This window comes from Hoplias malabaricus, chromosome 16, assembly GCF_029633855.1.
Source record: "Hoplias malabaricus isolate fHopMal1 chromosome 16, fHopMal1.hap1, whole genome shotgun sequence".
NCBI lineage: Eukaryota > Metazoa > Chordata > Actinopteri > Characiformes > Erythrinidae > Hoplias > Hoplias malabaricus.
Window position 1 is genome coordinate 11,546,165 of NC_089815.1, and position 24,573 is coordinate 11,570,737.

Genomic DNA, 24,573 nt, shown 5'->3' on the forward strand with positions numbered 1-24,573 from the left:
TTGTTTTTAATGGCACATCTTAAAGCTCATTTTACAGCACAGGATTAATATAACCTATGTTTGTTCTATAGCAGGTTAAATGTGTTGGGATCTTTATAATGTAGTAGTGCTCACTATTGACAATGACTGACATGTCACACAGGACTAAAATCCCTCAAATACTCCAGTAATAATTACATTACCCCACCTCCTCATGTAGGAATAATCCCATTGGAATAAGGTTATAGGTCACTTCAACATTTCAGACCACTGAATGTTCAGCTGAGTAATATAAATGAATTAGGAGCAGGGATCAAATTACCCCTGAAGTCTTTTTTCTGAGCGTCTGCACAATCATCACTCTTTTCCTCTTGTTCTGGGCTGGTACTGAGCACACTTCCTGCAGCCTGGGACAAAAGAGTCTTCAGCTGACTGCACAGGAGATCTAACAGAGCCTGAACCACCTTTGGACTCAACCTGTCTGCATAAGTCCTGATGGGAAACAGCAGAGAGAATAATTACTGTTTACTTCAAATATTATATACATTGGATTTTAATTGTCTATAAGAACAAGGTAATGGATCAATGTGTTAGAAACACAGTAAACACGGAACATTGAACAGAATAAAGAAAATCCACTGATTTTCTCCCCACAGAGTCAGTGGTGAGACTGAAAAGATATGTAGCCATATCTTTGGGGTTTCTGTTAACTTCCTCTTTAATTACTAAATAATTTAAATAACAAAGCTATTTATGTATGAGGAAACAATCATGCACAGTATGGGAAAAAACAGGCAACTTCTGCACTCTAAGCATACATTCCAATCTAAATAAGAATCATATTTATCATTGAACAATGTACCAAACTAACTTCAGACACAATTCTGGATTGTGTGGCCTCTGCAGTGTTAAAATCACTGTTATCTTTAGAAACATATTTGTCTTGCATGTGGCTCCTTGTGGCATCTTACCCAGTACTAATGGCTAGTATCTGCAGCAGTCGAGTGCTGGCTACTTTGAGTGCAGTGCTGAGCTGGGAACCTGTGGGCTTGTGCAAAAGTTGCAGGGTCTGTCCCAGAAGAGTCTCTTTGCCACACAACTGAGAAAGCACATCTAAGAGTCCGCTGGTAATTGCCAATGACACATCCACCGGCTGGTAACGCACACTTAGAGCAAAGACTGTGACTAACAGCAGCCGTTGCTGAGCCTCTGTATACACAAAAAAACACAAATGTCTCTTTATTAAAGAGGAAAATAGTATATAACCATGTTTGTATTAAAGAATGTTTTTTTATGTATTACCTATATGATGCTTGTTAGCTTGCAGCGCTCTTTCTAATGTAACAGAAAGCTGCTGGTAGATTTTGTGCACTGCTGTTTGAATGTCCATTTGTAAATTTCTTTTAGCAGCTCGAACACCATCCTAAAGGAAGATACAGGAACAGGAATGTACATTAAAAACTATTTGTTAGAGTAATAGCTGCCCAGCTAGTAATCGCTAGGTAATTTCATGGTTATTACTTGCAAAAGTTTACTGGCGGGAGAGTTGCTCAGCTTTTATAATACTGAATAATATTTTTTAGTATTGAATAATTATTTAATATGACATTAGCCTTAGCAACAGTGTAATCACAAATATTTACAAATTGGAAATAAATCTCGGATCAATTCCTAAATATGTTATTGTATGCTGTAAGCATCCTGATCACAAATATTTAGATCACAGATGTTCTTTGGATGTCTCAGTGAATCAAGACAGTAATATGACAAAAACCTGTAGGCCAGATATAAAATACTAATTTTATGGAAGCTAAATTGCAAACATAAAATAAGCTACTTTATACTACCTTTATCTTATTCTACCCTACCTGGTAGTGATGGAGCTGGACACTTTCACCCTTAAGTCCTCCATTACTGACAGCACCTAGGCCGAAGCATCCTGCCAAGAATTGCAGTCGAACCGATGTTAAAAGGGAAGCCGAGTGAAAGGCCGGGCCAGAATGCCCAGTCACACCCCCGGTACCAGCCTGACTGCCCTTCTCCTCCATCCCAGAAATTAACACCACAATCTGATGAAGTGCTTCCAGTCGCAGCTAGAAACAAACACATGTAGTGTAAACAAATGCTTACAGTTGAAGACCAGTTCCCTTAATCCAGTGCAAATTAGATGACACCTAATTTTAGTTCTGGTTTTCTTGATTCAGCTCACGTTTTCCTGTTTAATTCAGAGATTCATGATCAAACAGATTTACACGTCCAAAATAGGTTTATTTCATGAACCAAAGCACATGGTTCAAGTTGTGTTTTGCCTGAAAGATTTTATTTGGTCTGCTCTGTCTTCGCACTTTAACTGAACCACACTGGAGTTGGTTTGCGAGTAGGGCTGTACAAAAATTCAATATCAACCTATATCTCAATATAAAATGTTTCAATAATGATATGATATGACATTTTCAATATTTCAGTGTATATTATTTACAGCATCTGACTGACGTTCATTAGAGGGCGATGCCTTCAGTTAACTGCACTCAATTTTAAAGTTAGTTTAAAATCATTAATACTGACAAAGCCTATAGGTTTATGTTTGACAGTGGTGTCATGTTGCTTTTAGTTCTTGGCAGTTTTTCTGTGGTTTTTTATTGTTCACATCAATATCGGAATTCTATTGTATTGACCAAAATTAAGAAATATATTGGGATATACAGTACTGTGCAAAAGTTATAGGCACCAGAGTTTATGTTTATTTGCTAAAAAACTAACAAACAAATAACAAATAATGCCTAATGTTAGAATAAAAGCAAATAACATTATTCCAGTAAGTGTGATATTCTGTGTGAATGTGTTGGTTTAACCATTCCCAAATCCATATTATTTGAGGTTATCATCCAATACCTAGTTTTACCAGTTAGTAAATAATGATTTTAAATAATATGTGCTGTGGATTGAACAAATTCATGCAATCAAGGAGAATCTGAACAAAACATTGTTCTTCTAAGTCATTCTCACCTACAAGTTATATTTGTTTCATATTATTTTTTTTTTGTATTTTCTGTGATTATATATAACTTTATACAAGCACCACGCTTACTGAGAAGGCATTAGTTAAAATATATATAATTATCCTAAGTGCCTAAGACTTCTGCACAGTACGGTACATTTTGGCCATATAGTCCAGCTTTATTTGGAAGACAGCTGAGAGCGACCTCTTCAGAAAGTTTCAAGCACCAAAGCTTGAATGGCAGCATTCACAGTTGTTGTAATGTACATTAACAACAGAACCACACCAGGTTTCAGGTTAACTGTAACAAACAGTCTCAATGTGAACACATTCTTGAATTTATTTTTGGACAGTGATAATATATTGCCATATGAAGCACCTGCGAAGCTTTAGTTAAGCACTGGACTGCCTGAAAAGACCAAACTATTATAATTCTATACCTCTGCCCTGCTCTGCTGTTGCTCCATGGCTATTATAGTGGCTTGTGGGCAAGTGGACATGCCCTCCTCTGGTTCCTTGAACGTAGGCACGTTCCCCACATCACCACTGACAAAACTGACAATGTTGTCGATGAGGGCATGGATGCCCAGCATGTGGCTCAAGTCCAGATCAGACTCCTCATATGACTGAGGGGAGTTGTAAAAGTATTCACGGCCTAAACGAGCCCCAAACCAATCAGTAGACGAGTCAGTAGTATTGTGGAGGAGACCTAAAGGGGACAAAAGAATTACAGTAGCCAGTTGAGAGAGTGTGTAAAATAAAATTCTAAATAAAAGCCATGGATATCTGTTTTTTAAACAAGCTGCAGGCAAACACGGAATGCCAGCAGCTACATAATCATGTATTCCGATATAAAAGAATATATCAATAAAAACTAGTAGTTGTGATAGTGTCAAATGGTTACATGTGATGGATTTTTATAATGTCAGGGGTGTCAAACTCCAGTATTGCAGGACCACAGCAACGCACAGCAAAAGCACAGTTCAGTTTCCCTGCTTGAGCACACCTGATGATCAGTCAATTATCAACACATTTTGTCATTGGTAGGTTAAAACAGGTGTGTTAAAGGAAAACGAAATAGCTTTTGCCTGGAGTTTGAAACATTTGATTGATGCTCATGTAATTTGGATGTACAGGAATTCGGAGTTTAAAGGAAGAAGGAAACATGCCATTAGGTACTTGCTTGTTCCTTCTATTTCTTGGACTCATTTGACCAAAAAGGAGAACATACACTGATATACAGAGCCAGACAGAAAAAGAAACAGGTTACACTTACATATATGTACACATACCCTCAACTAGTTTTGGAGAATCAGAAAACACATCAGCAAGACAAAAACAAAATGCTAATATTAGTACACCTTAGCTCTGAAAATTATGTAATAACTTGGGCTAAACTGAAACAGTAACTGTAGTGTCGAGAACTAACCTTTCTTTTTATGGGTGAATGCCAAATCCAGATCAACATTCCTTCTGCCACTCTGAAATAGGTCACACACAAGTTACATAAGCCTGACTCACTCACACTTGCATGTATACGATAAGGAAGCACAAATACCAAGTAATAACATGGTGCATGGTCTCACCAATGAATATCCCTCTTCATCAGACTCTGGTTGTGACAAGTCAGATTCACTCCTGGATTTTGTAAGTCTGTAACTTGGACTGCTTTGGATGGAGCGGCTCTCAGCAGACAAGCTTTCGCTCCTACATATACGCAAACACAAATTAGGTCTATCAATGTCATTTTATAAAACAAACCCAATCCAAATATGAATTAATACCACACAACAGTATCTGGCTACTGAATTAGTTATGTAACAACAATAATTGTTGACATATTAAACTTATTTCTAAATTAGACTTAGGTCAGCCCATAAAACATGTGGCAACAAGTGCATGCAGCACCTGGAAAGTAGGTCAAGTATGTTTGCATGTACTGGGATGAGAGCAGCAGTACCTAGAGGCACTGTGAACTAGAGGCCTGGAACCATATAGATAGGCATCAAGATTATGCTTTCAATCAGCCCAATGCTGAAACTGCAGAAAGAACCTAGTGTATAGAACTATATGCATGATATTAAAATTTCCAAATTCAAAAACATCAAAATTTGCTAGTAGTTTTGGTAAAAGTAAAATGAAAAATGCAATATATGGATTCATTAAACAAAAAGATTTATAAAACAACAATGACTTTAGAGAAACATGGCCAGGATACAGCTCCTGTGTGGATGGAGTATGTGCAAAGTAGCCTAGATGTGAGTGACAAATTCAATAAAGCAATTCAATGATTATCATAACTGTTCAATTTATTTAGCATCATTATATACTGACACTGATATTTTTGACAACAGTAGTGTAATTCTCACCTTGTCATAAATCCAATTCCCTCCTGTGTGGCACTACCTGAGGGAAACTGTTGATTTGTCTGCTGCAAGGGTGGTGGACTTACAGCCAAAAGGAGCATGGCACAGCGGTGGATGATGCTATTACAGGCTGTGGTGTAGAGGTCTTGCCCTTCCTGTAAAGCAGAGCTATTTTTGCGCTCCTGACCAGGTTGGATAGGCTCCTCTTGGATACTGACACTGCCTGCACGGTCTCGCTCTCGGCCCCTCACCACTTCCCGCGCTGAGAGGAAACATTGAAAGATTTCTGTATCCACCGAGACAGCACAGAGAGCAGCTGGGTTAGAAAAGCAGCAAACAAACCTGACACTGTTATAATCACCACAGCTGGTTTTGGTCATATTGTACAATGCAAAGACTGTATTTACCCTGATCTACAAACACTTGGTTTTTGAGAAATCTGGGATTTTTGTGAAATGAACTAAAAACAAAATGTGAAATCTGTTTAATATTTTTAACTTTAATCACTATTTAACTGGCAAAAGTTCTACCTACATCTATGAATTTTGCAATCTTATATTCCATCAAGGTCACTCAGATCTGCTGATCAGCTTCTTCCGGATGAAGCACTGGGAAGATCTGGCTTTAGCAGTTATGGCCCCCAATGTATGGAACGACATGCCGCTGCATGTTAGGCTGGCCCCAACATAGTTTGTTTTTAAATCTTGCTTTATATTTTATTTTTATTCTTTGGCTTTAGATTCTGTATAAGATTTACTAATATTTTTTTTGTGTCTTTGTCGTGTTTCCATGTTTTATCTGTTGTCTATGTCTCATGCTTTGCTTTTCTTAAATTTTGATGGACCATCAACACTTGTTCTTTTTAAATGTGCTTTATAAATAAACTGCTATTGACAAAATCACAAAGAAAAATTCCAATGTTTTATAACTGACCAACTTCACTGCATTTTGTAAATATAAAGAAATTTTTCATCTGATGCCTACAACACGTTGTAAACCATAAACAAATAAGAGTGAAGGGTTTATAGAATATTTAAGTTACATTAGTTTTAATCATTCCATTATAAGAATGTGAATTAAAAAGGAATACAAGGAGTGGCCTCCAAAAGCTGAGCCTTTACAATTACAGTTTGGTCCAAACTTCATGAGAGAACAGCAAAAAAAAACCCAAAAACAATTCTCTCTGCCAAAGACAAGAGGGACCAGTGCAAGTAGAAGCTTGAATTTTTGTGAAGGTACCACAGACGTAGACTCATATTTTGGGATCATAGGTAGTCTTATGCTGCCAAAAAATGAAATCTTTTAACAGAAATCCATAGTTATTTGTGCAAGACAAGGCCAGGCCTCTTTCAATCCTTGCCAAAACAGTGTGGCCTTGTAGATACAGTAGGTGTTTGCTTGACTGGCCTGCCTGCAGTCCAGATCTCCAGGTCTCTCATGGCACATTATAAGAAGAAGAAAAAGAAGACAATAGCAACAATGGACTAATGAGCAGCTTAAGACTTATACTAAAGCAAAAATGGATAAACGAATCCTCTTTACAAACTCCAACAACTTGTATCCTGAGGCCCAGTAAAATAGTAAATACAAGCAAGCATGATGTAGCATAATGGTAAACTTTCTTCTGTTCCAACTTACTGAGTGTGATTCCCGCATCAAATTAAAAATATCTTTGTGTATTTATAAAATACAATCAAGTTATTAATTCAGATAAAGGTTGGTTTTTATATGTTTTTATAAAAATATCCACTTTCCCAGAAACTGGTTTTGTAAATGTGTTTTAAACAATAAAATGCCATTTGGAGTTCAGCCAAAGCAGAATTCAATACCACATATGCACCAACAACACATGCCCTTGTAAATTTGCATGTGCCTGAACTCACTTCCTGCAGTCATGACTTCATGCTCCCTCTCCTCCTCCTCCTCTTCCTGCTCTTGGTGGCCCTCCTCTCTGTCTCGCTCTCGGTCAGCGCGCTCCTCCAGTTCTGCCTCTTCATCAATGGTGCGGGTAAATGAGTGCTCCTGTGGGTCCATTTCTACAGACTCTACATTATCAGAGATCTGCAGCAGACAATCACAAACATGCACAAAGTTTTAAATGTGTGTGTTTTTTTGGGAAGAAATGCAAGGAATGTTTCTGTGTATATGCTTGTTTCATACCCTCCGCTCTCTGGATGAAGACCGGGTTTGTGTAAGCTCCAGGTTTTTGCAGGCCAGCAAGCGATTCCGTACCTTATATACACTGCGGTACACTTCAGCCAACAGCTTACACGGCTGATATCTACCATACCACCATAAAGAGAGTGCTTGGTTAGAGGGTAACATTTCAAATCAAATAAATATTTTAAATCAGTGCTTATGCAGAAAACAACAGACAGTGTAAACATTAACAAATGTTTCCAAATCCAAATTGGATTTGGCTCCACTCTTTGAATGAAGGTGCATAGGACAGCACATCTTCTCTCTGTGAAGGTAGGCAATAAGAGTGCCTGATAAGTAATGTAACAAAAATGGGCAGTTAGCATTCTTCTGCAAGCATGCTGAGCTGTCCAAAGGATTTGTTTGTCTGAAAGAAAACCTCTCTCAGCTTGATTGTATCATGTTACTGGGGGAGATCAAGAAACATTTGGAACTGCCACTGACACAATTTGGTAGAAATTTGGATTAAAAAAAAGAATGTGAGAAATTTTCTTACCTGCCCTCTCCACAGGCTTGGCCAAGCAGCCCTGTGTGTTTCAGCAAAGCTGCCAGAACGAAGCGGGATACTGTGTCCAGCAGAGCTTCATTATTCAAAGAAGCGCTGTCCCAATCTATATTCAAAATAATGTATATAGACACATCGATCACACCACACACAACAATCACAAATTAAAACCACAGGTTAAAAAAAAAAAAAAAAAAAAAAAAAAAAAAACAGAAAAAAAAAAAAAATAAAAACAGAAAAACATTGACAAATTCCAATCTCATTACAATGGCACCTGTCAGGGGTAGGGATATCAGAAAGCAAGTTTGGATGTTGATCGATTTTAAAAAATTAACTTATTGCACAGTCCCTTCCTAAGACTGAAGCTTATAACAATGGATTTGATTTATAAATGTAAAATAAAAAAATCAACACAATGGAAATAAGTTTATATTATTAGTGTCTATACATTTTAAAAGTAATCACAACAATAGAGTGAAAATACAAATAGTTCCTTGTATTTCTGGTTGGGAAATAAATGTGTAGTGCCATATGCCTGAAAAATTGTCTAGATTAAACTGTTCTTCTATTTTTTACTTTATTATAATATCGAATTAGAATCTCTTAATTTGCAGAGTACCATTTCTTCGAGAGCTTAAGCATCAGACTCAGAAGCTGTAATGGAGAAAATTAATGCTACAGCACAGCTAGTGGCTCAAAATTTGATGCGCTGTCTCTATGTGTGAGCATGTGTGCATTTGTGTGTGTGTGTGTGTGTGTGTGTGTGTGTGTGTGTCAGAGTGAGAGACAGAGAGAAGTATAAGGGTGATGTTTATTTCAGCATAAATAAAATGTAATCTACTTTCTGTACTCTACAGTAGCGACTGTTACTGTGTTTACATTACTAGATAAACCACTAAAACTTCAGTAGGCTCTGTAAAGAGAGATTTTTGCGAGGAAGTTATGGCCAAATTTGGTAAATGATTCATTGGCATTTAAAAGTTAATGTGTTAAATTCCTGCATTCATTAACGCATGTATTTTGCCAGTACTACATGCAAGCGAACAGTCAATCCTTGAAGTTAATGTGTTAGAAGCAGGAGAACTGGGGAAACGTAAGGATCTCATCAAATGTGACAAGGGCTAATCAATAAAGTGAGAACTTATTTTAAATTAAAATAGCAGGCTATACCTGGAGGTATCAGCACCAAAAGTGCCAAAAACTACCAAAATTGGTCAAAAAAAAAAAAAAAAAAAAAAAAAAAAAAAAAAAAAAAAAGTGACAGGTGACAGGTCATGGGTGTCCAAAGCACACTGATGAGCAATGCATAATATAATGTTGCCATTAGTGTAACCCCTCAGTGTATGTGTGCAAATACCTTTGCTGATGGCATAGTCCTGCATGTTCGTCCAGAGGCTGTGTGTGGGCTCCTTGGAGGAGCCAAGGGCCAGGTCTACCAATACACTCATGTCAGCACGGAGCTGACAGTCAAAAGGCTTCTGCTCTTCATTCCCACACAAAGCCACCTCCAGCAACGAGCTAATACATGCATCTATAATACATATACATACATTATATATATATATATATACATATATATATATATATGCACATAAACACACACATAAATATATAGGTATATACACATGTTTCTCTACAGATATAAAAATAAACATGCTGAAAGATTTATAGTAAGAATAATAATTGGCCAATTTACAATTTCTAAATTACGACATGTAACATTTTAAAAACTGCAAAAAGTTTCTGTTAGACATGGGCATTTCTGTCTATTTAATAACCTTAAAAAAATGCTGACTGAATAGAACAACTTACAAAATATCATATCCTATAGGCATTCCGGTTTGAGGCAAATAACATTCATTAATCTACAACTAATATTATATCTATTAAGTAATATTGTCAGTGTGACCCGCAGTGCTGCTAACAGGCTAACTAACAGGTTTCTGTTATTTATTGCATAACAGACTAGAGCTTTAGTCAAAAACGTACGTTTTATATGGCCCCCTGTCCTAACCCTTTCTGCATATGGCCTTTGCAGAAATCGATTTTCAAATCTTTCTTTGCTAGTCCATTTATTAAATAGTCATGCTCATCCCTAGTGTGCAGAGCATAATTTGCATAGTAAACGTTTGGTGCGTATACCTAGCTGTGGCATGTCTGTCTCCAGGCCGTTGCTAAGAAGTGGGGTTTTGAGCCAGTATGCTGTGTGCTGTTCCTCTAGTGAAGGTGCAGTGCCTTGCAGCATGCCACCGAGGCAGCGTCCAACAAGCAAAGCCACAGTGCGCTCCAGATCCACCAGCCACACCCAGCACTGTGCTGGGCCTGACACACACACACAAACCGGATCCACAAGCTCTGGAGTACCTGTAGCAACACAGAGCATAATAGTTATCCTAAGAGTTAAAACCTAACATTACAACACATTACTGTAAATGTTCAGTGAAAGTATATGTAGCTATTACAAATATTAAAATTATTATTGAGTAAAATACAATTATCATTACAGAGTGCACAACTGGCCAATTTTCAGATTCAAAATGGGAGAAAGGCACAGACTTCAAACTAACATTATCACACGAACCTTTAAGGTTTAAATTAACTTATCAAAATACATTTTAATACAATTTTGTAACAAACATAGCTCCATCTAATTTGAATTTCCTTCCCACTGCTCATGAAGAGTAACAGTAAAATATCAAGAATTCCACCTCATAGTAAATCATGTTCAGAGACTGAATTTAAGATATACTCCTGACCATGAAGTGGCCACTGAAGCTCTTGGTCCTCTAATGGGGTTGCAGCAGGCAGTAGTCTGTTGAGACGGTCTAATGGAGGCAGAAGGTCTAAGAGGTAACTCAGCAATGGCCGAGCCACCCACACAGGTAACAGCAGTAAAGATGTCACAATCTGGCAGAGCATACTACCGGCTGCAGACACATATATTACATCTACAAACCCCAAACACACACACACACACACACACACACACACACACACACACACACACACACAAATGTCAGCAAAAACAGTCAATTTAAACACAATTGTACTTGTCACAGGAACAAGAAATTACTATACTATGCTTTTGTATGCATCAAATGCTTACCCCGTAGTTTCTCACACACACTGCCATTTCCAGAGCTTTCTCTCAGAAGCATAGCTGATCGAGTGAAAATGTCTGTGGCATGAGGCAACAACAACTGCAGGTGTTTATGTAGGAGAGCCACACTACTGGAGTCCTAAGGAAGACCATATACCATTAAAAAAGCCAAAGCAATCAAGTTTTAACAATCATTCCATATTCCGTCAGAAAACATTTAACTTTTTTGAACCAAGGCATGTTTTCTAGTACCTCTGTAACAGAGTTTATGTGGCAGAAGGCTAGTAATTGTTTCTGTAAAGAGCAAAGTAGCTCATGAAGGTGGGCTGGCTGGCTGCTGTCTGAAGAAGATGTGCCCTGCAGCTGTTTATCACTGTTCTTCTCCAACTCTCCAAATGCCTGGTCCTGTTCACACACAGAGACAGATAGAAAGACTCAGCGTGATCTAGTACAGTTTGCCTGGTTTACCTCCTAATAAATTACAAATCATACTCCTTTAATTGCCTTTGTGGTTTATGTGTAATTGTTGGCATATTCACAATCCTATACAGTTTCATTATATCCTTACCAGCAAGAATGCCACACCAAAAACTATACTGCAGATCAAAGCCTAAACTATCACCTCTTATAGCCCTTTTCCACCAAAAGACCTCTGCTTTTTGAACTGGTTCCATTCTCGCTTATAAGAACCTTGGTGTTGTTCAGCGAACTAGCATGCTTTTACACCTGTTTTAGTGGAGCCGAGGATACAACACAGAACACGTCGTCAACAGAGGGTGTTTTACAGCGGCAGTAAGCAGAAGTGAGAAGATGGCAGAGGTATAGAATACCTGTGAACATTTGTGCTGTTGTTACAGCCATTTGTTCTCTCCAAAAAGCAAACATGGATCAACTTTTACTGATAAGAAGACTTAGAAGACTACACTGTACTCTCTTTATGGGTGTCGACATTGCTCCTTGCTCCTATACAACTAGACACGCCCACAGACATTGTCATGGTTTGTGCTGAAGAACCTACGATACCAAAATTATGACTTTCGATATGATAATTGCCTAAATATCTTAATACCGATACTGAAACGATACCATGGCAATAACCTAAAATATCAGGAAAAGTAATATACTATCTCTACAAGCTGAGGGCAGTTGGCAAAATCGCTGGTATCTGCTTGTTAAGTGTAACGCCACACATGACCTTTCACCATGTCTGGGTCCAGTCGTGCCTTCATTTTTTGTTGCTGGAAATGCGCCTAACTGTTCAAAATTAGGTTCACGAACCGGAAAGGAGCCCATTCCATGTTGGTGGAAAAGCACGATCAGACAAAAACTGTTCAGTTTTCTCAGAAGGATCATTTGTTGCACTAGATTTTTGTAAATGTAATCAGAGATGAACACAAAACAGAGATGAACACCAATTTTCAGTACAGTACACAAAAATGGAAATTCGTTAGTTGAGCTAGAAGTGCTGCACACTAACCGTGTAAAAGCCGAGGTTCCTGAGCAGAGTCTTCATGAGGATCTCTGCAAGATGTGTATCAGGGTGTGTATCTGAATGTGTGCCAGGGGTGTGTGTGGAGTCTGAGGGCAGCATGAGTGGCTCCGGGGCATCAGGTGGAGAGCTGTAGCCTAGTAGAGAAGCTACATGGGTGTGATCTTGAAGACTGGTTAGAATTATGTCCAGCTGCATCCTCTGAAATGTACCAAAAATAATTACAAATTATATATAAATTAACTTTTTAAAACACACAGTACCAACAGTTATGTACTGACAAGATAATGAAATATAAGGGTAATTTAACACTGTGTGCCTGACATTCTGAGGGATGGTCACACTGCGTGTCTCTATTGATGCCCACTGCTGAATTTACACCAGCATTAGAAATGGTTTATCATATCAATATTGAGTAGGAAATAATTCAATTAAAAAATTAATAACAAAACTCACCTGAAGTAGCACACAAATTGCTTTTAGTTATTTTAGTATAGTTTAAATCTGAAGGCTATTTTCAGATCACCTTATTTGAAAGGCTCCTATAATTAAGTGCACTTTCTCATTAGCATACATCATATTAATAGAAAGGGAGGAACTAAGTCACATATTTGAATATAATTAGAATAAAAAATAAGATTTAAATATAAGAGTAAAAGTGCACTTTGTGCCTATAGCCAGAATTAACATTAGGTGTTGACAGAGGTGATGTTCCCAAAATATGCATGCATGTACCTGTCCTTTTGACAAGCTCTCCCAACGGTCAGGTCCTTGAGGAAGAAGTGAATGTAGAAGTTCCATTCTCTCCCTCAGAGGAGGCAGCAACATTGTAGCACCAACAGACAGAGTTTCAATGACCGCCTTCAACACAAGAAAATTAAATCAATAAAAATTAATAAACATACTAGCTTATGTGATATACCTTACTATTCTAAATATATTTATAACATTTTTAACGATGCTCATACTCTGCCATGTTATACATTCATTCATCTCATTTGGCTCCTTTTACTTGGATTTCCTGCATCTGCTCATTTGTCTACATTTATTTCTATACTTATTTTTTAAAATTAACATCCTTTTCTTGAAGTGTGGAAACATTACAAACGTGTCATACATGTGCCCTTACCAAAGTAAATACCTTGTGTAAAACAAATAAAGTAATTTTATTTCAGAAAAGCAGGACATCAAAATAACAGACACACACCTCCTGAATTTCATCAGGCACTGAAGCATCCATTAGTCTAAAGAGCAAGTTTCGGAGAGGTCGGGCCTGTCTTCCCAGGATACTAGTGGCCACACCTCCTGCCAGAGCCAAAGCCAAGTGATTGGACAGCAGCCTCAGGCACAGCTTCAGGAAGTTATGATGCTCTCTTATGGGACAGAAAATGAATGTGACAAATGTAAGAAAAAAAATAACTAGGTACATTTCCACAACAAAATAATTAAGGATAAAATTACATACTTGGATGAAGGAAAAGGCAGAGGAGGAATCTCATTATTGATGCCATCACAATATCGCTCAAGAAATGACCGAAGGTGTGAAAAAGTACTTTCCTCCAGATCTACACAGTAAGGTCTGTGCCATGCCACCACTTGCCTGCACATAACCACACAACAAAAAAATAGTTAGGACAGTCCCTCAGTAACAGTGCAGAATAAGGCCTCACTCAAATATCCCTCAAAGTAGTGGTGGAACAGTACAGCAATTACAGTTCCGGGCCTAAGATTCTCCTATGAATGTTCAGGCCCTCTATAAATTATGTAATGTTTTAGTGCTTATGCACAATAAAAGGTAGTGAATATAAAGCCAACTTCAGCTTTTTTTTTTTTACTGTCTTTTTCAGAGTGTTTCAAAGTCGTAACTAACCTATCTCTTGGGAGTGCAGTCCATGCCAGACTATGAGATGTGCCAGCGGAGATCTGCTGAATAGCTACTCCATCTAAGCCAATGACCTTTTTGGGTTTGGTAATAGGACCAGTAGAGTTACCTTGACCACACTGGCCCATGGAGTTATTACCCCATGCATAGACTTCATTGTCTGAAAAATGCAAAACACAAGAGTTAGATGTAATCATAGCAATTTACCAAAACTTTTCCTCTACAAGCCCTGTTTCTGAAAAGGTAAATTTAATATTAAAAGTTAAAGATCTGTTTAAAACAGTAACATATGTGCAATTTTATGACCGTTATTTAACTGGAAATAAGTGCAACGAAATTATTTTCAATGTTTTCGCTGACCAACTGCAATTTGAATATATAAACAATTTCGGAATTTGATGCCTCCCACACACTCCAAAAAGTTGTGACAGATGCATGTACACTACTGTGTTACATCAATTTTTTAAATTACACTTTTTGTTTATATGGGAACTGAGGATACCAATTATTACAATTTTGAAATGGGAATTTCTGCACATTTTTGCTTTTTTTTTTTTTTGCTTTTGTTTGATACTTCCCCTCATGAGGCACCATAAGAGATAGATCTAGAATGCAGACTGCCCAGTTACAGACAAACATGAATGGCACCTTCACACGTATGCAATTTGTGCATGTCATTGACAGTGAAGCAATCACATACCATGACAGATGTTGGCTTATGCACCTGTCATATAATAGTCTGGATAATCACTTTTGTCTTTGGTTGGGAGCCACTGTTAAATGCTTAAAAACATTTCAGAAAGGTGACACATTCATGCTTGTAATTGATGTAATAAGAGGAAAGGTCTAAATTTTAATAAACAAAGATGACTTCAACAGTAAAAGAAAGACTTCAGCAGTTGAAAAACAACATTTAGAATTTTAGGCAATGTTTGTGCTCACCAATTTTAATTAGTACTTTAAGCTACTTTAATGTGAACACATTGTTGAAAGATGTGTTCAACTCCACAACATACCTAGTATAGAATCCATAGAAAAAGCACAATCATCTTGTTAATAAAACCTACATTTCTGTTAACACAAAAGGACACTATTATCCAACTGAATCTGAGCCCAAAACCATCATGCCCAATGCCAAGTGTGCGCTAGTGGGATAAAATATGTCTCCTTGGGCAGCATTCAGGAATTCACTCTTTATCATGACAACATAACAAAGCCAAACCAGATCCAGCATGTTACAACAACACATTTGAAAAATCAGAGAAGTGGCGTAAGACTGGCCTTCTTGCCATACAAGTCTGTCTCACATTGGAAACATCTGGAGTACTGTGAAGCGTTGTATAATGGGAAAATGGTAACTATGAATTAAATGTTTGTTAAAAGTAAAAGTTATATAACAAAATGGTAAATATACTCCAGTCACTAGATATTTGGAATGTGTGTGTAATGATCATATTAACACAAATCGATATATTTTTTCATAAATTCATCATTGAAGCTGACTGTGACAGTTGAAAATCAACAGAGTCATGTTTGCTCTGGTGTAATTTGTGGCAGCCCCTCTTTTCGTCTTCTGTACGGCAACCTGAGTCAGCACATATCTCAAGTCTCTTAGCTCACTTTTACAGCACTGCGATTACTGCTGCAGCAAACCCTAGAACAGGCTGTACTCCACATCCCCAGCATTTAAGTGCCTATAATCCAACAATAGTTCGAGTAATGGGAAATAAATCAATAATGCTTTGTAAGATAGCTTGAGATAGAAGATGTAATGATAAAATGTTACGGTTAAAACAGAAAAAGCTTTCTGGGTGTGCCGTTTAGAGAATGGCTTGGGTGCAGGGTTTTACCATGTGACAGAGCTAGGCAATGACTGTCCCCTATTGAGATATCCACAACCCGAGTGGTCGCAAGCTCCTCAATTAACTTTGGCCTCAGAGCAGTGGCCTCAGAAGACCCACAACCCAGACAGGCACCGCAACCCCATGCATACACCTAGAAAGACAAAAAATATAATAATGACCACAGTGTCATACATTGTGTTACCAAAAGTTTAGTAATGAAAGTATTTGTTCAAATACCTGTCCAGTGGAAGTTAGTGCTAGAGAAGACTGGCTGCCAGCACACACTTTACGGATGAACATGCCCTGTAGAGCCTCCACCACTTTGGGTTTGTAGACACGATTAGTGTCACCATGACCAAGTTTACCTGAGACAAAAAGAAAGTAACACAAGAGAACAATGTATGGAATTCAGTTCTACAGTGACCTTCAACACCAAATTGATGGACTATCTGAATAGTGAATATCTAATGAGTATTAGACAAACTTTAAAAAATCTGCTGTTAAAGATGCAAAAATATGGGATTTTTGGTTTATACCAATGTCTATGTATAAACATTTACAAAATGTAGAAATTCTGACTAAATCCATCTAGATTACAAATATAGAGTATATATAGTTTATATATGAATAAAATGCAGACAGTTTAGCACAGTAGAATCAGTTCTCTCAGAGTACATTACATTTATTATCATAAGTCCATCTAAAATATTGGAGGAATCCATATGTTTAATGTCAAGCACTTTTAGATATGAAGCAGTTCATGGAACTGGCATGAAATTCACACACTCACTCACTCTTATACATACCAGCTTACGTGATATATACCTGATATCACATATATACATATATAAATTTTAGAAATGCTCCATGGTGCTCCATTAAGTGCTCTGTATCAGTGACAAAGTGTGCCCTTGTTTAAAGCAATATTGATATGATCCTAACATTACCTTAAATCCAAACTATTAAACTGAGAAAACTGACTGAATACACGGGACTACTGGGCAAAGTCATAAATAGATGGGTTTCTGTCCAGATTTACCATTGTCTCCGCCGCCGAAGGACCAGACTGTTCGGCCGTCTTTCGATAATGCAATTGTGTGCGAACTTCCACAGGACACCTCACCCACATTACTGATATCCTTCACAAGTGTGGGAATGTTTCTGCTGTTGCTGTCACCATGGCCTAAATACCAACATATATTAGAGAGATACCATACAAAAGTAGCAGACCTTTTAAACTACAAAAACTGCTAAAACAGCTAAAATAAACAATAATAAATCTTCCTTAAAACTAAAACAACATTTTGGAAAACAAATTTCATGCTTATTTTATCTCCAGCTTAAGTCATTTTAAAAATAGATATATAAAAGTTTACCTAGTCTTCCAAAGTCACCTTCCCCCCATGTGTACAGCTCCCCATCCTCACTAACAGCTGCACTGTGTCTGTAACCTGCTGACACACACACCACCACCTACACAGAAACAAGCAAAAACACACACAGATATTATCCTCTATATACATACAGACACACAGTTACTAGCCTTGAATACACCAGATTTAAAATGAACAAATGTTAGCTTTAATTTGAGGATATGTAGGTATAAATATTACATTCCATTTAGAATTAATATGAGAGTTGGCTGTTTATGCAGTTTGTGTAGTTTTGTACAGTATAGTACAGTACAATAGAGTACTACAATAGAGTACTAAAAATATGTATAGTTTATTTTTGATTAAGCATTGGTATGAATTTTAAAATTTAGATTTAAATTGCAATTTTATTTCTATGAATTAAGCTACATGCCTGTTGTTATAACCAAGAAAACCCAGATGTAGAATCTTTTTATTTTATGTCACTTTCTTAAATATTATTTTGTATTTTTTTGTGGTAATACTGACTTATTTCTCCTTTAAAACCAGCAACCTAACTACAAATCTTGCAAGATGCTAAGCAACATTAACTAGGACAGTGCAGTGGAGGTGACAGTGGTGATTGTGATATATCACTCTTTATCACTCAGCTCCTATCAGTGGAGCATTAGCTACTTTGCCAGAATCAAAACAGAACTGTGGTGTGTGGGGTTGTTAGTGGGCTAGATACACTACCATTATGACAACAGTTACTCACAGTTCATTAGACATTTGTGACTGTACAGTTTACTTTCAAAATCATTTATTAGCATATTTCAGAATACTGGACAACTGTAATACTGTTTTAGAGCACAAGGACTCTACCTTTCCTTGCAGGGGTCCTTGTATGAGTTTGGGGTACTTCTGTGTAGAGCTGTTGCCATGGCCCAGTTTGCCATAATCTCCGTCACCCCAGCTGAACACCTCCCCTTCACTCGTGAATGCCAGTGTGTGACCATCTGAGCCCTTGGATGATGAAACCTTCTTAATTGCACGGTGAGGTTCAAAGGTCAACTTCTTAAGGCTGGACTGGTTGTTGGAATCGCCCAGTCCCAGGCGGCCATAACTCCCTTTCCCACAGGCCCGAACTGAGCCGTCTGAAGAGATGACGAAAGTGCAGTACTGCCCAGCCTCAATCTGAGATTAAAAGTACACAAAACACAACACCTTAGTCAACAAGAAAACATAGTACTCTAAAACATGTAACTTTCCAAAACTTTATACAACTTCTCTGCACTTTTTAATAAAAAGATAATTCATAAAAGGCTCTGCTGCATTTACTTTCCTTCAGCAGATTTCTGACTTGTCACAGGGCTATATATATATATATATATATATATATATATATATATATATATATATATATATTCATTCATTCATTCATTATCTGTAACCGCTCAGGGTCGCGGTGGGTCCAGAGCCTACCTGGAATCATTGGGCGCAAGGCGGGAATACACTCTAGAGGGGGTGCCAGTCCTTCACAGGGCATCACAGACACACACACATTCACACCTACGGACACTTTTGAGTTGCCAATCCACCTATCAACGTGTGTTTGTGGACTGTGGGAGGAAACCGGAGCACCCAGAGGAAACCCACGCAGACACGGGGAGAACACACCAACTCCTCACAGACAGTCACCCGGAGCGAGAATTGAACCCACAACCTACAGGCCCCTGGAGCTGTGTGACTGCGACACTACCTGCTGCGCCACCGTATGTATATATATATATATATATATATAGAGAGAGAGAGAGAGAGAGAGAGATGTGTGTGTAAAACTACTCGCTAAATATTTTGATAATTCTATGTCAATATGGGTGCTGAAATAAAGCAAAACTATTATGTACAAACCTTGACTGGATATTTTTTAGTAAAATGCAGTTTAAACAATATGTCGTTGTTTGTTCATTCTCATTTTTGTTTTGTTCATTTTTTAACTGACACAAAGACAAGGTTTTCCAATGTGTTCACTGATCAACATTCAAAAAGAGTTGGTACAGAGTCATGTTTAAGAACATTTTACATATTTATTTTGTAACTTTTGCAATACTCAAAAATATTTCATTCTTACTTTCCCACCGTCTCAAATTTTCTCAAGTGTCTTGCTAGGACTGTCACTTTATCATCTTACCATATAATATATGGACATTTCACTCATAAGTTTTCTTGACCTCATTATTGGCCTTTACTTGTATATACATTTTTACTTAAAAATGAACGTTATTTATATTTTATACATTCCTTTTCAGTCTCCCTCTTTTTGGTCCATTATATACATTGTTCAAAATCAGTGCTTTTAGGTCTCTTATGTTAAATTTATTTAGGATATTTAAACATTGTTAATTGTCTGAATATTCTTAATTAATAATGTTTGCTAAAGATTTATGTCTTAAGTTATCAAACCACAGACCTACATGTTGCAGTCATCAAATTCTATATTTGTCTATAATGCCAAAGTAAAATTAAGTTGGACAATGAAAACACTGAAAACTGGCGAAATGTGTTATTAACACACGTTTGTAAACACATGCTTACTGTTTGTGCGTCACTGAAGCTGGGTGCCAGTTTGGGCTGGAGGATCTTCTCCTGAGTTCCCTCCACAAGTTGGTGGCTGCTATTACTGCCCCAGACATAGACTTCACATGTCTCAGACACCATGGCTGCCTCGCCTGTCTGGATGCTGTCTGGACTTGCACATGTCCTTGAATAATCTGAAGCCATGCGACAAACCTGTAAAATCATAGCAAGAAATGATATGAAAATAGAAAAAACAAACAGACCATTCAATACTTATGGAAAATCAGTGTTCATGGATAAAATGCATTTAATTCCAACCTCTTCAAACAGACAGAGTGCAGCCTCATATAAAGAGCACAGACCATCTGGTGTGCGAGTCGGCTCCCTCCATTGGCTACGGTCCGCTGATGAACCCTGGAAAACCATCATTTAGCATTTCTTTATCAGAATGAATTACATTTTTTTTTGCCTATAATCAAGAACAGAAATGACTTCTGTTGCAAACCGTTTGAATAATTCCTAATAATTATGTGACTGTATAACTGGCACACAAAATATAACTGGCATACAAATTGCTAAACATCTTCTGTCTTGACTCCAACAATCTAGACATTGAGTAATTTCACAGTGCATTATGAATCTGATGTGTGGAAAATACATGCTGAAAAAAGGTTAGACAATCAGAAGCAAAGTTTAGTTATGTGCTTGTTTTTTTTTTTTTTCAATTTGACCGAATAATATACTTGATTTATATTTTTGAAAATAAAATGATTTGAAGCCAAGAGCAGAATATTCTTATACATGGTGCTAGCAAATATAAGACTAAAGACCCATTGGATTGGATTCATTTTTCAGAGGGAAGCCTGCAATAAAAATAATTACATGCCTCCTCTGTGACAAAACTCTCACATCCAAACAGTAATGAAAATCTAGAAACTACCCCCTGAAACAGACATTCACGTTTCTATTTCCAATGTTATACACATTGTCACATGATCATGAGTGAGGTTCAAGTTCCTGATCTATACTATGTTATATGAATATAAAAGTATTATACACCAGCAGCTGTCATTATAATTGCTCCTTTTATCAGCCTGCATGATGTTCCTTTTCTTACTGATTATTTTCCTTCCTTTTCACTCTCCCAGGTGAAGTCCAGAGAACTTTCAAAACATACAACAAGTAAATAGTTTAGTAACTCTTCCATTGTCTTATTGTTTTGCTGTTCTGAAAATATTTTCTGGGAGTATCTATGACAAGGTAGAATCAGAGGCTAAATACAGTGTGCGGCAGTGCCCAGACTCCAACGTGAGATGTGATCTGTCTATTAAAATGTCGAGATATCCATCCAGACAGGATTAGAATGATCAGATGACTGCTGAGTTCAGTGAAAAAGGTAATTTAGCCTGTAATTTTCTCAGAGCACATCAGGGAAGAACACAGACATGGTTGATTCTAAAAGAAATAAAACTATAGAGGACCACCCCCCAGTAAAAAAGAGAATTACCCCAGTACTCTGTGGAAATTGAATCCCATCTGCATAGGGCTTAAATTGTAACTCCTGCTTAATAAGACTGTAATAAGAATGCTACAACGTTGTAATTACAAACTTAAAAATGTATTTGAGTTTAGTTTTTTTATAAAGTGCTGGGAAGTGAGTGAATTATCAGGAGTTACGAATGGAAGCAGAGTTCACACACCAGGGGTTTACTTAAAAAATGAATCATGTATTTTGCATATTACATCCTATACTGTGAACAGTGATGAGAGGTGAGTGTATGAACATTACTGGTGGCAGAGACTACATACCAAAGAGCGTCTCATCTGCATGAGAATGTTCATAAAGCAGTCATATCCCATCAGGCCCTCCTGGCTCAGCTCTAGGCTGCTGACGCCAGCAGAGGCAGCCAGCGCCATCTCCACCCACTCCAGCAGGTAGCGTAGGGAGCCCCTCTGAGCTGCCAACCCTAGGAGAAGCTCACATGCCAGCCTCCTGCCCACTACGTCTGCCCCTGAGTGCCTCATGGTCACTCCCTTCAGGAAGGTGGTCACCTGAGCCAAGCAATCCAAGCCCATCGGTGGAATCTTACTTTCGTTGGCCAGCGAGAGTGGGGGCAAAGAACCCACCACCTCGATAGCTGTGGTGATGACATCATTGCAAAGGTTAAGGCCAGGTCCAGAGGGTGGCAGCGTCCAGCTCTGTCGGAGCAAAGCAAACAGAAGGCTAAGGCCCGTTCGGACGCCCATCTCAATAAGCGCGTCTGTGCTGGAACGTGGGCGCTCGCTGACTGCCTGCAGCTCAGCTGAGCTCAGCGTGCTTTCAGGTGAGTGCTGCTGCTGCTTGACCTTGCCCTTGTCATGGTACTTGTTGGAAAGTGCATAAAAGATCCTCTGCAGGACCAGAAGGCGTTTGCGAAGAGCTGCAGCAAAAGGTGAGTCGGAACAGACAGTTTTAGCCAGGGCCAGCTGACTCGCCAGCAGCGCATCCAGGTAATGCTCTTGCTCATCACTGGACAGACATTCTCGCTCAAAGTCTGGCAGCTGTGGGCCTTTCAAGCACAGCACCTGCTGTGGGAGGAGCACCACTTCTTTATTGGTCAGCAGCTTGGAGTACATAAGGGCCACGCCTTCACGTGTAGAGATGGATTCACTGTCCTCCGCAATCCAAGAACTGTTCAGATGCTCCAGCCATTTTAGTTTAACCGGTGGGATCATTGCAGCCATGGTGCCGCTTCACACACGTGGTCAGACCTGGCAAATGTGCACATATGTTATATTAGTTTTAAAAACATACTTATTAATATGTAATTAATCACCTCACACAAACTTAACTTGGGGTTTTATTTTTGTTTTTTAAAAACTTGAGATATTTAATTATATTGTTGTAAACACATTTTTATACCAGTACTCATCTGTGATGAGTAAACGCTCCAATAAAATGTTTTCATATGTGTCAAATCCCTATCCCTATAAAGTGCATTTCTGCTGTTCCTATACTTATGACAAAAGACAAGCATTCTTTTTTAAAAGGCTTGAAACAAATGAAATCAGAAAATCAGCAAGTCTGAAGTATGGGGTTTTGTTTTTCCAAAGGGTGAAATGTAAAGACATTTTGGTCCATGTTTAATCGCTGACTCCATATCAGTTCACTCAGATAGTTCCCATGAGTGTGGACCTTAACATAGTTTCACCATACAGGTTATTCATAAATCAAGGACAGCCTAAGGGCAAACATCTCAAGACAGAAAATGCAGAAATGAAACTCTTCATGAGAAGTTTGACTCAGCAAAAATTAACATAACAGATGCCACTTCCAAACAGCCCAGCTTAGATAACAACATAAAACCAGACTAGCAATAACTACCACACACAGTGATGAAGTGTACTTGTTGAAATATTGCCAGTTCCTTGTGGCAACAATTATCAACTTGCCTATCAAATCAGCATATTTTCCATAAGTAGGTCAACCCTCAGAAGGAGACCTAGCCTAATTTCACATTAAACTTAGATTCGTTTTAGATAAAATTATATGTTTTATAATTTGCAGAACACTGTGTGTGAGTTTAGTTTGTGGGGATAAAGCACGTCTGGCTTGGTCCTATGGTCATAATCTGCATGCTCTTGTGGTGGGTTATAAAACAAACATATTTATTACCTCTATACTTGCTTTAAGCTACATATGAACTGGATAACCTACAGACACTTGGCATCAGGCACTGGCACAGCAATGTGTATATGAAAACAACAAGCATTATGATTGCTGAGATGTGTTAAAAAGTTAAATAAGTATGCCCTTGCACATCTGTATGCCCCTAAATTGTGAAACTCAGCAAATATTTAAGGCCACTGAAACATGCAGGAAAAAGCCAAGTTTAGAACACTGCTGTATAAATATGTACACAATATTAGTGACAAAATCTGGCTTTTTTTTGGGTCCAACTTTTTTAATACTACTAGATATTTGCCTACATACATTACGTTATATACCTTATACATTTATATAGCACGGGTCTCCAAATACTTTATTATTCTGCTGTGTATATATACAAAAGGAAACATGATAAATAGGATTAATGTGAAATTAAATGAACTGTAGAAGTTGCTAGCTCTGGAAATTCACGGAAAATGTCACAAGTTCCCATGCTTTCGAGCACGCACAGTAACCGACTCATCCCGAAATTTCTGCTAAGAGGATGAGATAAATGTGCGAACAGTTTCGTGTGTCTCACAAAAACAACAACAGAGAATAATTGTGAAAAGTTGCGGTTTCTCCAATCTT

General features: G+C 37.9%; 1 protein-coding gene across 10 annotated transcripts in view; it reads right to left on the reverse strand.

The window, feature by feature from the left end:
- The window catches only part of herc1 (HECT and RLD domain containing E3 ubiquitin protein ligase family member 1), a 68,690-nt gene that overhangs the window by 38,977 nt on the left and 5,140 nt on the right, over positions 1–24,573 (reverse strand). For 7 of the 10 annotated variants that reach the window (XM_066647791.1, XM_066647794.1, XM_066647792.1 and 4 more), the window contains exons 2-30: positions 22,104–23,045; positions 20,613–20,708; positions 20,313–20,507; positions 18,600–18,911; positions 17,739–17,835; positions 17,402–17,545; positions 16,600–16,727; positions 16,369–16,513; positions 14,507–14,678; positions 14,102–14,236; positions 13,844–14,009; positions 13,372–13,497; positions 12,625–12,837; positions 11,400–11,552; positions 11,154–11,286; positions 10,804–10,995; positions 10,190–10,411; positions 9,405–9,578; positions 8,039–8,153; positions 7,504–7,624; positions 7,227–7,404; positions 5,347–5,659; positions 4,564–4,684; positions 4,407–4,458; positions 3,418–3,686; positions 1,848–2,072; positions 1,282–1,402; positions 951–1,188; positions 302–471 (exon numbers count right to left, since the gene is read on the reverse strand). In XM_066647791.1, coding sequence (XP_066503888.1) covers positions 302–471; positions 951–1,188; positions 1,282–1,402; positions 1,848–2,072; positions 3,418–3,686; positions 4,407–4,458; positions 4,564–4,684; positions 5,347–5,659; positions 7,227–7,404; positions 7,504–7,624; positions 8,039–8,153; positions 9,405–9,578; positions 10,190–10,411; positions 10,804–10,995; positions 11,154–11,286; positions 11,400–11,552; positions 12,625–12,837; positions 13,372–13,497; positions 13,844–14,009; positions 14,102–14,236; positions 14,507–14,678; positions 16,369–16,513; positions 16,600–16,727; positions 17,402–17,545; positions 17,739–17,835; positions 18,600–18,911; positions 20,313–20,507; positions 20,613–20,708; positions 22,104–23,018 — 5,641 coding nt within the window. In that variant the 5' untranslated portion in view covers positions 23,019–23,045. The remainder of the gene's footprint in view (positions 1–301; positions 472–950; positions 1,189–1,281; positions 1,403–1,847; positions 2,073–3,417; positions 3,687–4,406; positions 4,459–4,563; positions 4,685–5,346; positions 5,660–7,226; positions 7,405–7,503; positions 7,625–8,038; positions 8,154–9,404; positions 9,579–10,189; positions 10,412–10,803; positions 10,996–11,153; positions 11,287–11,399; positions 11,553–12,624; positions 12,838–13,371; positions 13,498–13,843; positions 14,010–14,101; positions 14,237–14,506; positions 14,679–16,368; positions 16,514–16,599; positions 16,728–17,401; positions 17,546–17,738; positions 17,836–18,599; positions 18,912–20,312; positions 20,508–20,612; positions 20,709–22,103; positions 23,046–24,573) is intronic. The other 3 variants (XM_066647798.1, XM_066647795.1, XM_066647797.1) reach the window with 2 other exon arrangements.